The sequence below is a fragment of the Scylla paramamosain genome, chromosome 34 (assembly GCF_035594125.1).
Source record: "Scylla paramamosain isolate STU-SP2022 chromosome 34, ASM3559412v1, whole genome shotgun sequence".
Classification (NCBI taxonomy): domain Eukaryota; kingdom Metazoa; phylum Arthropoda; class Malacostraca; order Decapoda; family Portunidae; genus Scylla; species Scylla paramamosain.
This window is the reverse complement of record NC_087184.1, coordinates 9,810,220-9,822,519: the sequence shown is the minus strand read 5'-3', so window position 1 is coordinate 9,822,519 and position 12,300 is coordinate 9,810,220. Positions and strand designations below refer to the sequence as shown.

Sequence of the window (12,300 nt, the reverse complement as noted above, 5' to 3'; positions counted from 1 at the left end):
TATCTTCCCCATCATCTCTTCATCCACGTAAGTAAATGCCTGTCATATTTCTTAACAGCTTGAGGGTTTCCCTTTGCTATTTTGTTTGATGTTTCTTCTTTTTTCTAGTAATAAGCTGTTTGAAATTTTAACTCAGGTTGTTTTTCTCCTTAGCTTTGCTGATGATTTCAGTACTTATACATGAACTGCTGCTTTTGCCAAAATCAATCTTTTACACTTTGTAAGGATAAATTCCATGTTTCTATCTTTAATTTTACTCCCATATCCTATCTAGATCTCCTTGTAGTATTTCATAATCTCCATCATTTTTCACTTTCCTTAATAGTTTCAGATCATCTACAAAGAAGTTCTTACTGCTGGTTACTCCCTCCACCATGTTGTTTATACATATCACAATCATGACTAGTGATAGAACAGATATTTGTGAAACTCCTTTTGGTACTGTGCATCATTCTGATTACTGATCTTCAGTAACTGTTCTTAGTTTTGTATTCCTTAAAACTCCCCCATTAACAACTGTCCTTACTTCTCTGTTCTTTAAAAAGTCTTCCATTCACCTTTGAAGATCATCCTTCACTCCTCCAGTATTTTCAGTTTTACAACAGTCTCTTGTGAGGTATTTTATGAAAAGCTCTGTATAGATCCAGGTACATGTGGTTGACAGATTTTTCTTGAATTATGTCTGTCACTCCAGTAAAAACATGATAGGTCCACATCACAAGATCTTCCTCTTCTGAAACCAAATTGACATTCACTGTAAGTTTTGTCTCCCCAAGAACTCCATCCATTTATTCTTTATCATCATTCTTTCACAAATCATAGCAGTCACACTTTTTAATGATACTGATCTGCAATTTTGTGGATTTTTTCTCATCATCTCCTTTATGGAATTGTATAATATTCATTTCTTTCCAGTCTTGACAAACCTTATCAAAACTCAGAGGTTATAACAATACAATGCACAGTATTTTGTCTGTGAGATTTTCACATTGATGTTAACTTTGATATTCAGCCCAATATTTCACCTGGGTCTGGTATGTGTGTGTGTGTGTGTGTGTGTGTGTGTGTGTGTGTGTGTGTGTGTGTGTGTGTGTGTATGTGTATGTATGTATGTGTGTGTGTGTCTTTACATCTCCAAAGTGTTTTATTAGTGGTCTGTATAGCAGCACATTAGATATTTTTGGTGTTGTTCCCTCACCTGTGTCGTCCACCCCACTCTGCCACCACTCAGAGTCAGACACACATGTTAGACTGTCTCCTCAATCCACTGTACCCACCATGGCCATTTTTATTCCCTGAATTTTCACAGTTTCCACGTGAGTATTGCATTATTCTTGTTTTCCTAGTGATAGTGAGAACCCCATCTTGGCACTGGTAACTCCTGAGTGTGTGGGATTTCTATGTTTTGTTTTTCAGCTTCTTTATACCAACACATTATACTATGTTTATTGTTCCCTTTATTTATACTTCCCCCTCACTTTTGGTCTTGTATATTTTCAGTGTTATTCTGATGTGATTTTTTTTTCTTTTTTTTTAATCATCAAGGGTATGTTTGAAGTGCAATCTATTTCTCCAACATTTTTTAACATTTTCAAGATAAGTTATTATAAGAGGTGGATCACAGAGAGGTGAAATAATAGTATGCTTTCTGTTTCATTTAGGCTCCTCAGAAATGCTTGAAAATGTTGGAGAATAAGCAAAATTCTGACTTAGACAATTTCAAACAAAAACATTCCTTATTGTTCACTTTGCATTAGTGTTACAAGGAGTAATTCTATGCTTTGCTCCTCCCCACATAGGCCCTGGAGACAGCCCTGAAGGAGGCCAAGGAGGGCGCCATGAGGGACCGGAAGCGCTACCAGTATGAGGTGGACAGGATCAAGGAGGCTGTGAGGCAGAAGAACCTGGCCAGGAGGGGACAAGGAGCACATATTGGTAAGGAACAGAGAGTGAAGGCTCAAGCATAACAACATTCACTGCACATTTCCCTTTGACATTCTTCTCCTGACATTTTCACTTGTGGATTTTCTCCTAAGAAAATATTTGATCCTTGTGTTGTGATAGTGAAGCACAGACTGAAATAATTGGTGTTAATGGTCTATATGCACTATGTTGGGTAAAAAGTTTGAATTAGTACATTACTTAATTGTTTTGCTGTGAATGGTGTCTTTCAAGATGTTGTACTCTTAACTTGATCAAACTGTTTCATTAAGTTTGAGAAGTCATGGCAATGAAATAGCTATAAATTAGTACATAAAAAATAATTGAATCACACAATTTTTATTAAGTACAGAATCCATGTCAGTAAGGGTTAATTAGTTTATTTACTTATCTGTATAGCTTTCATTCCATCATTCCACCTTGAAATCGTTTCCTTTCTTCCCTTCCAGCCAAACCAATCCGCACGGGTCCAGCCAGCCTCCTGTCCCGGCCCGGTGCTCTGGGCATGATGGGACGTGCGCCAGGCAACGCTCCACTCCCCCGCCAGTTTGTAGGTGAATGTCATCCCATCAGAAGTGTATCATGTGCAGTAATTGCCACAGTTTATTAGCTCTATTCCCAAATGTTTCAGTGTCTTATCTCAATCAGTTTTAGTGGGATCTAGTGGAATTTTTTTTTAGGTTTCAGGGGAGTTTTCATGATTATGGTGGTGGTTCAACAAGGATTCTCACCATCAGTGGAAAAAAAAACCACCCATGAGAACCCGTCTATTTAGTCATCTCCATTGTTCACTAAAATAATTCTTGAGAGAGAAGAGAGAGAACTAAGTGTTTCAAAATAAGTCATAGCTTATCATCTTCATTACCAGTCCCTATTGGATAAAGGTGATTCCCAACCTTCTCCACACTTCTCTGTTGGCTGATCATCTATTCCAGGCTTACCAACAAAACTCATCTGTCCATCTAGTCATTAGTCTGCCCTGCTTTCTTTAACATCTCCCGGCTGCTATTCTGTTACTCTAATTGTCTTTTGTGTGCTGTGAATAGACATCCTCATTGATACCATCTGCTCCTTTTCAGCCTCCAACAGCTAGACACTCTCCATTCAGAGCTCCCAAGATGCCAGCAGTACATAGCAGCCTGGCACATTGTAAGGCGGCACCCATCCACCCACACACCCACACCACCACCGGCCTCTCACACTCACCTGGACTGAAGTAAAAAAAAGAATAACTAGCGTTCATCTGCCTTTGTAATTCCTAAGCTAGCTACTGTTGGCCTGAGTGATATTCATCTGTTAGTGTCCTGCATCATGCATAGGTTTTGTGTGTGTTGTTTTAGGGCTCAATGTCTTGTGTATTGCCTCTGTTTTCACACCTCTGTTGAGTACTATAGTCTGGTGAGGATATCTGGTGATGGCAGAATATTATAACTGGAAGGAATTTATCAACACCCAAGATTGGCAAGGGATGTGAACCTTGAATTTAATAGATGACAAGTATGAAGGGTTTCTAATCATTCCTGAGTGTTACCAATGGACTAAAAAGGTCTTTTAGAATATATTAACTGTAATGTCACTACTTGGCTTGCCTGTACTGGGAGATCAGTTTGTGATGTTTTCAAGATAACTATACACACCTTTGGTTTCCTTTATTCTAATTCAGTTCAGATAATTTCATCCATCAATTCAGATATCTTTGAGGTCGGTTTACCTGAGATTGGAAAAAAGAGATATGCAATTAAGTTAATGTCCAATCCCCCATGACAATTTGTGATATCTTTCTAAATGTCCTTCTTTGTCTACCTTGTCCAATTCATTAACCTAACCAACTGCCTGGCGTGCATCTAACCTCTTCTTATACAGGCTATCTGTGTTTTCATTGTCTGGGTTCAAAGCAGACATTCATGTCATGTTATTCCTTAAACAATTTGGATTATCTGCTAATTCCATGCCATATAGTGATTTTTTTCCTCTGGTGTGATTTGTTGGAATGGCTAATTTTTATTAGTTATAATGCATCATAAAATTGTGTCGAGCTGCGCGATTGTTATGGTTTAGAGGAAAATTGGCACGAAGCAATAGTATAGCATATTTTCTAAGGGACCGGTGACATGTGATGTTTTGAATTTTGGCGCGCAAATCGAAGCAGGGCATTCCAATAATATAAGTAAATGAAACATTATCGGAGCCTTACTGCAAACAGATACACCAAGATGGCATATAACTGTAACTTATTTGCTTAGATATTGAGAGCATTAAACCAAAGAATGCAAGTTAAGTGAGGAGTATGAAGATGTTTTGGAAGACCGTTAATGGAGTGCAGGCGATGTCAACAAAACACATCTGGCAGGGCGGGGACGGCTGGTCGCAGCTGCGATAGTGCTCATAATTCCGTGTGTACGTGTGTAGTGTTGGACCTGTAGCTGAACACCAAGGCGATGACTCGGAGGCCTCGCCACCTCCAATGGGCGCCGCGTGGGTGAGTGTCAGACCGCATAACATGGTATTGGAGCCTCAGTACAGGAGGCTGTGTGTGACGCATTATATGATATCCAGGATTTTGCTTTAATTCTGCCTTAATTACTTGCGTTTCATTGACGCATGTGATGTTTGTCACCGCCAGGAACTGATAATGAAAGGCCTGGTTAATTAGTATAGTCTGCAACCTCGAAAATGTGACAAATTATTAGCGTGTTGAATTACGCTATATATATATATATATATATATATATATATATATATATATATATATATATATATATATATATATATATATATATATTACACACACACACACACACACACACACACACACACACACACACACACACACACACACACACACCATAATTGTGCTTTATTGACTTAAATAAAGTGCATCATTGACAAGAACCGAGAATGAAGGATAGTGTAGTCCGTTGCTTCTTAAATCTAACTTTACCATCAGCGTCCAGTGGCTTCTTATGTAGTGCAGTGTGTTCGGACTCCCCTTCGCCACTGCACGCCGTTCCTTTTGCTACTAAATCACTGTTATGTGTTTTTAGTGGCACAATATTGCCTTGGGATTTATGAGAGTAACCTTAGTCTACTAATATCCAGACACTGTATTTTATTTCCATCATTTCTAGAATATGAAAGTTTCATCATACAAAAAAACCGAAGTAGACAAACTAGAAAAAAATAAATAAAAAGCAAGTGAAATGGAGTAAATATTGATCTTCTGGTGTAATGTCATTGACTTGTATTTTGAAAACGAATTTATTTAAGAAGTTGTGATAGAGAACCGGCTGAGAATGGTACCCAACATGATATACAGTTGCTTCATCAGTCTTACCAATAAGGACATGATGATCCAAGAGGCCTGAGTGAAGCTTGGTCAGCCTTGAATATCACAATTAAAAAAAATGTAGTTACAGTTGTTCCAGCAGACCACATGTCTTTTCTTTGCCCTCTCAGACTGAGATTGAAAGTGACCCAGCTTACTTAGCCTTTTCTCACCTAGTTTTGACCCTTTTGACCAGGTGAGCAGAGGACAGGTGGGGTCGGGTGCTCTGATTTTTTAGTCTGATTGGATGCACTGAGAACAAAGATCCTGCCCACCTGTCCACTCTATACTGATTCACTTATCAGCTTGAAGTACATACAGAACTAAATGCAGACATGGAGCTGTAAACTTTTAACTGAGAAAAGATTAATCATTTCTCACATCATGAAGAATGAAAGATAATTCATTTTCAGAGTTTGTTGCTTCCATGATTTTGTCTTTATTTAAAAGGGTGAAGTTAAAGAAAATGGGTCTGATTCATGGAAATAATTGTATTCAATGATGAAATGTTAGTATAAGACTATTTAGCAGATTGACATAGGGACAAAGAAGGACAAAATAATAGTTACTCAATTTTCTTATCTTTTATTTCCATTAAATGTCAATATTTTAAAAATGCTTTAACTCATAAATGTTTAAATATTCATAATGTATTTTACGTGACATGTACATAATAAACTTTAGTGATAAAGTGTTCACTATTCAGTAGCGTTTTTTGGGGGGATGAGAGTTTATATTTGGAAACACCAGGGGTCTGATCCCAGTGAAACCAGCACACAACACAAGGGATCCCATCACAGCCACCACTGTAACACCAGCAGCTCGTGTCCTGAAACACCAGGAAGCTGAATGAAAGGGTCAAGCCAAAGAGGAGCTGCTGGGCATCAAACCTATAAGAGGACACTCAAGGCACATGGCACCTTTCCAGTCAAGCTGTGAAGAACACCAAGGTCCAAGTGGGGTTCAGTCAACCTAGACTGTCCAACCACTATAATTAAGTCTTTGTTTAGCTATTCTAGGTAAGATTTCAGCGGGTCCTTTATTCTGCACCAAAGGAAGTGAATCTCGTGTTGTTAGTGAATTCTGCTGAGTGTTGTGTAGATGATGAATTTTGTCAACTGAGTTGTGGCAGAGAGAGAAAGAGAGAATTATTATATATATACTATATACATTATACATTATTGTGGGTGTTTGTTAAGCATATAAATACCTGTATAGATTTCACTAGGAATCACTATTGCAAGAACTACTATATTCGGCCTTCAGTATAACATGAGTACCATATCAAAAGGCAGTTTCTTGTTTATCTGTAGCACGAGTGATCCATTTTAAAATCCAGTTTGGATCAGTGGGAAAATACTGTGCGTCTTCAGTTGTAGTATTGTCACCTCATGATTATGTTGCCAACAAGGACCTTGTTTTTATTTGCAGTGTATGTTGAGGAGCAGAAGGATGAATTTAGCTTTATCAGTTAGAATTTTGTTATGCATGGAGTGAAATAAATATTTACAGGACACGTACATTTTGTGAAGCATCTCTCGTGCTACAGGAAATAAATAAGAATGCAGTGGGTTGATCTAACTGAAATGGTGAGTCATTATCCTTTACTCTCAAGGCTGTGTGTTGACTTAAGTTAACTCTTACTTTTATCACACACTATTGCTGCTTAAGTTCTTTGTGTATTTAAGTACACTGTATTTATTGTGACCTCGTTCACATCAAGGCTGTGGATTAGTTGAGCATGATTGTTACGTATGTATATCTCACTTTATGTATACAGTCAAGGCTTGAGAACTTTTGAATGTATGCTGGATAAAGAAATTACAATAATTTTTGCTGTGTATGATTTATTGAGTGTTATAGCCCTAAGTCAGTGTTCTGCAGGGAACAAGTTGAGTCAGTGACCTGTGTTTTGTACTGATATTAACCTACATTAAGCAGCATTCCTGCTTACTAGTAATGTGCAGATTGGGCTCGTATGTTTTTTAGTTTGATTTTGAGACTTATGCTTTATGTTGCCAAAGAATTATGTACATTATTATTATCATCATTACTTTTATTGTCATCATTACCATTAACATTATTATTATCATTAGAATACACCATGGGATTTTCAAGCCCTGACATCAAATTTACTCATCTCTGTTCACCATGATGTAGCACTGTGTTACATCATTTCCTTTCATTCTTGCACGTCACAAGCATGAAACTCAACTTTTCCGTAGTGAAAAGTGGGACACTTCTGTAAGGCTTGTGCACTGTGGAGGAGGTCCGGAAGACTCCTCCACTCGGGAACTCACCTGCTGGGCTATAACAGGGTGCACAATTTTCCTCCAGAGCTGATGTATATATGTGTATGTGTGGTGTGTGTTCTGCTAACTGTGGCATATGTTGTGCACTCGATCTGGTAGTGATGGGAGGGAGAGCATGCCACGACTCGGCACAGAGTTGTGCATGCTTGGAAGTCTGACGTGTGTTGTGGCACATTCCTCTGTTTTCATTCATGCAATACTCATTTTTGGATTGACGAGTGAGTGTAAGCCTTTGCCGTATTTAATTAAGTAAGAGTGAGAGAGTTGGTAAAGAGGGCCCAAGTAATTTACACAGTAGTCACCACTATCATCATCATCATCGCCACCATCATTGTCACAGTCGTTGCCATCATAGAGTTACACACCTGATGAATGTTAAGACAGATGGGGGAGTTGGGCTGTTGCCGTGGTGTTGACTAAACCTACACACCTCATAGGCTAATGATGTGCTGTCCCTTGTAATTCTTGACTATATGTACAGATAATATTAACTTATATACGAGGGAGGTAAGCTGAGAGTGATGTATTTCCTGAGTATAAGGGAGCCTTGTTTACCCTTATATATATATTATATTCTTAGGTGCTTTTGAAAGTATTTAACAATAAGAAAACTACCTTAATAGGTTACCAAAAGTATACTTGACTCTCAAGATCTCCCAAGCATCCAGTGGCAGTGCATGCACACTGTCACTAGATGAGAGCATATAATATTTACTCCTATACATAATACAATTCTATTCCTAAGTGGTTTTTGAAGATATTAACCATAGAAAAAGCTCCAAAATGGGTTGTTCAAAAATATACTAAAACCTTAAGATTCATCAAGTGTCTGATATCAGTGCATACTTAATTATTTATTCATGTATTACCATAATATTCTTCAGTGGTTTTTGAAGATATCTAACCTCACCACAGTAAATGTACCATAATAGTTGGTCATTATCTTACTGAACTCTTAAGATCTACCTAACATCTGATGTCATTGTTTACCTATTGCTATAGATGCGATCACAATATTATCCCAACTCCTTCCTCTACAAACTGGATGCATTGAATCATTCCCTGGAGGCCACACTGGTGAGGTACACCATGTAAAGCTTTTAAGGGAAGGGGAGACAGCACAGGTGAAACTTTATTTATGGAAGTTCAATTTATGAAGTTATAAATTAAATTTTGTCCTTTGTCCAGATTTACAAATATAGAATCTTCATTTACAAATAAAAATCAAGATGTTGCAAAGAAGTAATGAAAATGCATTCAGTAGAAAGATTTAAAATTTAAAATTGTTCCTGAATTACAAGTGTTCAGTTTTTATGAATTTTAAGGAACAAAACTCATTCATAAATTGAGATTCACCTGCACTCATTTGTGATAAAAATGAACTACCCAAGGCATCATGAGTACTTGTTGCATTATCAATATATCTAATGCAGTTTATTCATGTGGAGAGTAAATACACTATTCCAAACACAGCATACTGTAATATCATATCCTTTGAGATCAGTTCATATCTAACAACAGTAGTGTCACACCTGTGTCGTGTTGGGAAGACCATGTTAGTTTGTTATTGAGGATTGACTGTAAGTACTACCGTGAGAGGCTCATTTGCCAGGTTGTGACGTTAATGGTATAAATGTTTGTGTAAAAAGAAGTTGTAATTCCACACTACATGGTTGCTCTGTTGAAATATATATATATGGTGCATGTAGACACTTCATTACTCAAGACCCTGTGTTGTGCTGCGGTGGTGGGTCTTTGTCAGTAATATATAATCATCACATGTAATACAGTGTTTTCTCACAGTTTTTCCAGTGTTTCAAGGAGTTGTTGAAAGACTGTACTACTCTCTGTGTCAATAACTTACATGCATAATTATATCCTCTTATATTTGTGTGTATCATCATGTTGAAGAAATAAACCAAGTCCCTAAGTGTTGTGTCACACTGCTGGAGCTCACTGACACCTGGTGGAGGCACAGGTGACCCAAGGTGACCTGGCTGTAGGGGGTCGTTTGTGTCACGTGGGGCATCACTTGCATTACATTTTTGAGGTTGTCTTCATCCTGTTCGTTCACACCACAGTTCAGGAAATATCACGTCCCCGATGTTTTTGCACCACAAGCACGAGAGATACTGAAGAAAAGGCTTTATGTTCCCCTGGTCCAAAGACAACGTGTGCTTGGCATTGTCCTCATGTTTTGTGTTGGTAATCCATCACTAATGATTTATGCATTTGAATTAGCCTTTGTATAGAGGCTGGACGTCTCTTCAGTCTAATACTGTTGCCCGAGGAGTGTAGTGGGGCGGCCTGGGGCTCAGAGGTGTTAGTTCCTACGCACACTGTGTGTAGTGTGAGGCTCACTCTTGGTTGTCATTACTGTCGGCTGTTTATTATGTTTCTAGTCCTCCGCTGCTCCAGGTGATGCCGACAACCCTGCTTGTGTTGGGCAGCCGAGTGCCCTGGCAGTGGTGTGGGGTGGGGTGTGGGTGTGTGTGGCGTGGCTGCTGCCTGCTGCCTGCTGGTTGGGGAGTGTGAGGATACTAAAACATTGCCAAAGATATTGAAGAAATCATATAAAATGTAGTATTTATATAAAGAAGATTGAAAGGAAAACCAAGTGTTGTAAAATGCAACATAACAATTTTTTCTGGAAAAGAAATTCATCCTGTGAATGAAAAAAAAAAATCTGACTGATCATTTATTTCAACAATAGGAAATATTCAACAATGAGGATTTTCCAAGGAAAGGAGAAGCAGTGTCTCAAAATTTCTCCTGTTGAGGAGGATGAAAAACATTGAGTGAAAAAGATACTGGGGAAAGAGGCAGTCAGGAAATACTTTAAAAAATCATCATAATTATCATTATGTGTGAAGAGTTACAGGCATGAAGATTAGCAGGTACAGTGAATACCAAATAATAGCACTACAGTTAATTAAGCTATAGTCCAATAAAAGCTTTAAATAATTACTCATGATTATTGTGGGTAGTAGAAGCAAGGTGAGGGAGAGAGTGGTCTGAGGAACCTGCTATACAAGAAAAAGAGAGAGAGAGAGAGAGGGAGAGAGAGAGAAAGCGGAATCTCTGGATCTAATAATGACTAGGTATTGTATATTAGTAGTCCCCTCCATAGTAACTATTAAGGTATGCAAGTTACACACCACGTTCCCAGTCCTAGCATGGCCCTTACTTAGCACCACGGCAAGATGTAATGCTGTCCTGGTTATGTACACAGACACATGCATAATGTTGCTTCCTCTCCGCAGAGCATGTCATCATGTACGTATACTATCCCACCTTTCTGTTCTTGGTGTGTAGTGAAGAAAGAGCATATATTATATCTCAATATACTGCGAAAACTCTGCATTTATTTGTTCACGACGAAGCAATGGTTTCTTAATTTAGATTCCCGATGGTGTGGTGTATGTATGTGTGTGTGCGTGCGTGTCTTGATTTTTACGTGTTGAGGAGTTTTTTCATGGTGGCTGTTCATGTGGCGTTGTTTTAAAAATCTTGTACTACTTACACCGTGTCCACATTCAGATGTTTGTCCCACACAGTCAGACGTACTGATGGTTACACTTTTGGGATATTATCTTGCATGGGATTATCATGTAATACTTTGAACTGTAGAACAAGATGAGGAATTATTGTCAGTTCTCTAATCCAAATTAATAGAGAAACGGATGTAATTGGATGTTAAGAGGTAGCTGTAATAAAAACTTAGGAGGTTTAATGACATTGAAAAGAAAGATCTGTATATAAATTGAATTGTAGGCGGACAAAAAATTGTCAATTGAAAATTTAGAAAGAGGTATAATTGGGTATTGAAAAGAAAGATAGTGATGAAAGATGTTCAAATTTTATCCACAAAGATGCCATTTCCATGTTCTAGGATAATGGAACATTCTTGCAACTCACACCATGAAACTCAGTGTTCAGTCACATCTTGTCACCACATCAATAAGGAAACGACTTGTAATAATAATAATAATAATAATAATAATAATAATAATAATATTAATAATAATAATAAAAAAGCTATTTTGTATGCCTGTGGTACTGTATCCTTGTATTATACACCTACTAAAATGTATACATATCTGGTCTTATCTTTAACCTTCTGATTTTCACACCATAATGTAGAAAAGAGATAAATGATTGGGTACATTTATTTATTTATTTATTCATTTATTTATTTATTTATTTATTTATTTATTTATTATTATTATTATTATTATTATTATTATTATTATTATTATTATTATTATTATTATTATTTATTCATTTATTTATTTATTTATTTATTTATTTATTTATTTATTTTATTTATTTATTTATTTATTTTATTTTATTTTTTTTTGTTGGGGGGGGAGGAAAACTAGCAACTGTAGTCTTAATATGAAGGAGCAGGGACAAACCAGTGTATGCTGTTGGGCATTGCTGTGGAAGTAAGTGGCCAACTGTGCTATGCCCTACTATACATGGGATATAGTAGGGGGATCTATGATACTGATCATTTCCACCAGGAATTGATGATAAAAATGTGAATGATGTGAGTATGAGTGTGTGGTGCTGTGTATGGGCCACCCCATGTCTATATACCAGGCTGGTATATAGATATATAGATAGTTACTGTAGGTTAAGCTGATCCAGAAGCCACACTTCCTGCCTCCTCAGCTGACTGATGTCCACTAATGTGTTGAGGGGTGAAATCCTTAGAGG

General features: G+C 37.5%; 1 protein-coding gene across 6 annotated transcripts in view; it reads left to right on the top strand.

The window, feature by feature from the left end:
* LOC135090119 (kinesin heavy chain-like) overlaps nucleotides 1-12,300 on the top strand; it is a 163,804-nt gene that overhangs the window by 80,412 nt on the left and 71,092 nt on the right. For 4 of the 6 annotated variants that reach the window (XM_063986487.1, XM_063986488.1, XM_063986489.1 and 1 more), the window contains 3 exons: nucleotides 1,800-1,935; nucleotides 2,391-2,495; nucleotides 3,021-11,677. In XM_063986487.1, the coding sequence (XP_063842557.1) occupies nucleotides 1,800-1,935; nucleotides 2,391-2,495; nucleotides 3,021-3,034 (255 nt within the window). In that variant the 3' untranslated portion in view covers nucleotides 3,035-11,677. Of the gene's footprint in view, nucleotides 1-1,799; nucleotides 1,936-2,390; nucleotides 2,496-3,020; nucleotides 11,678-12,300 lie in introns of those variants that run through there. The other 2 variants (XR_010261771.1, XR_010261772.1) reach the window with 1 other exon arrangement.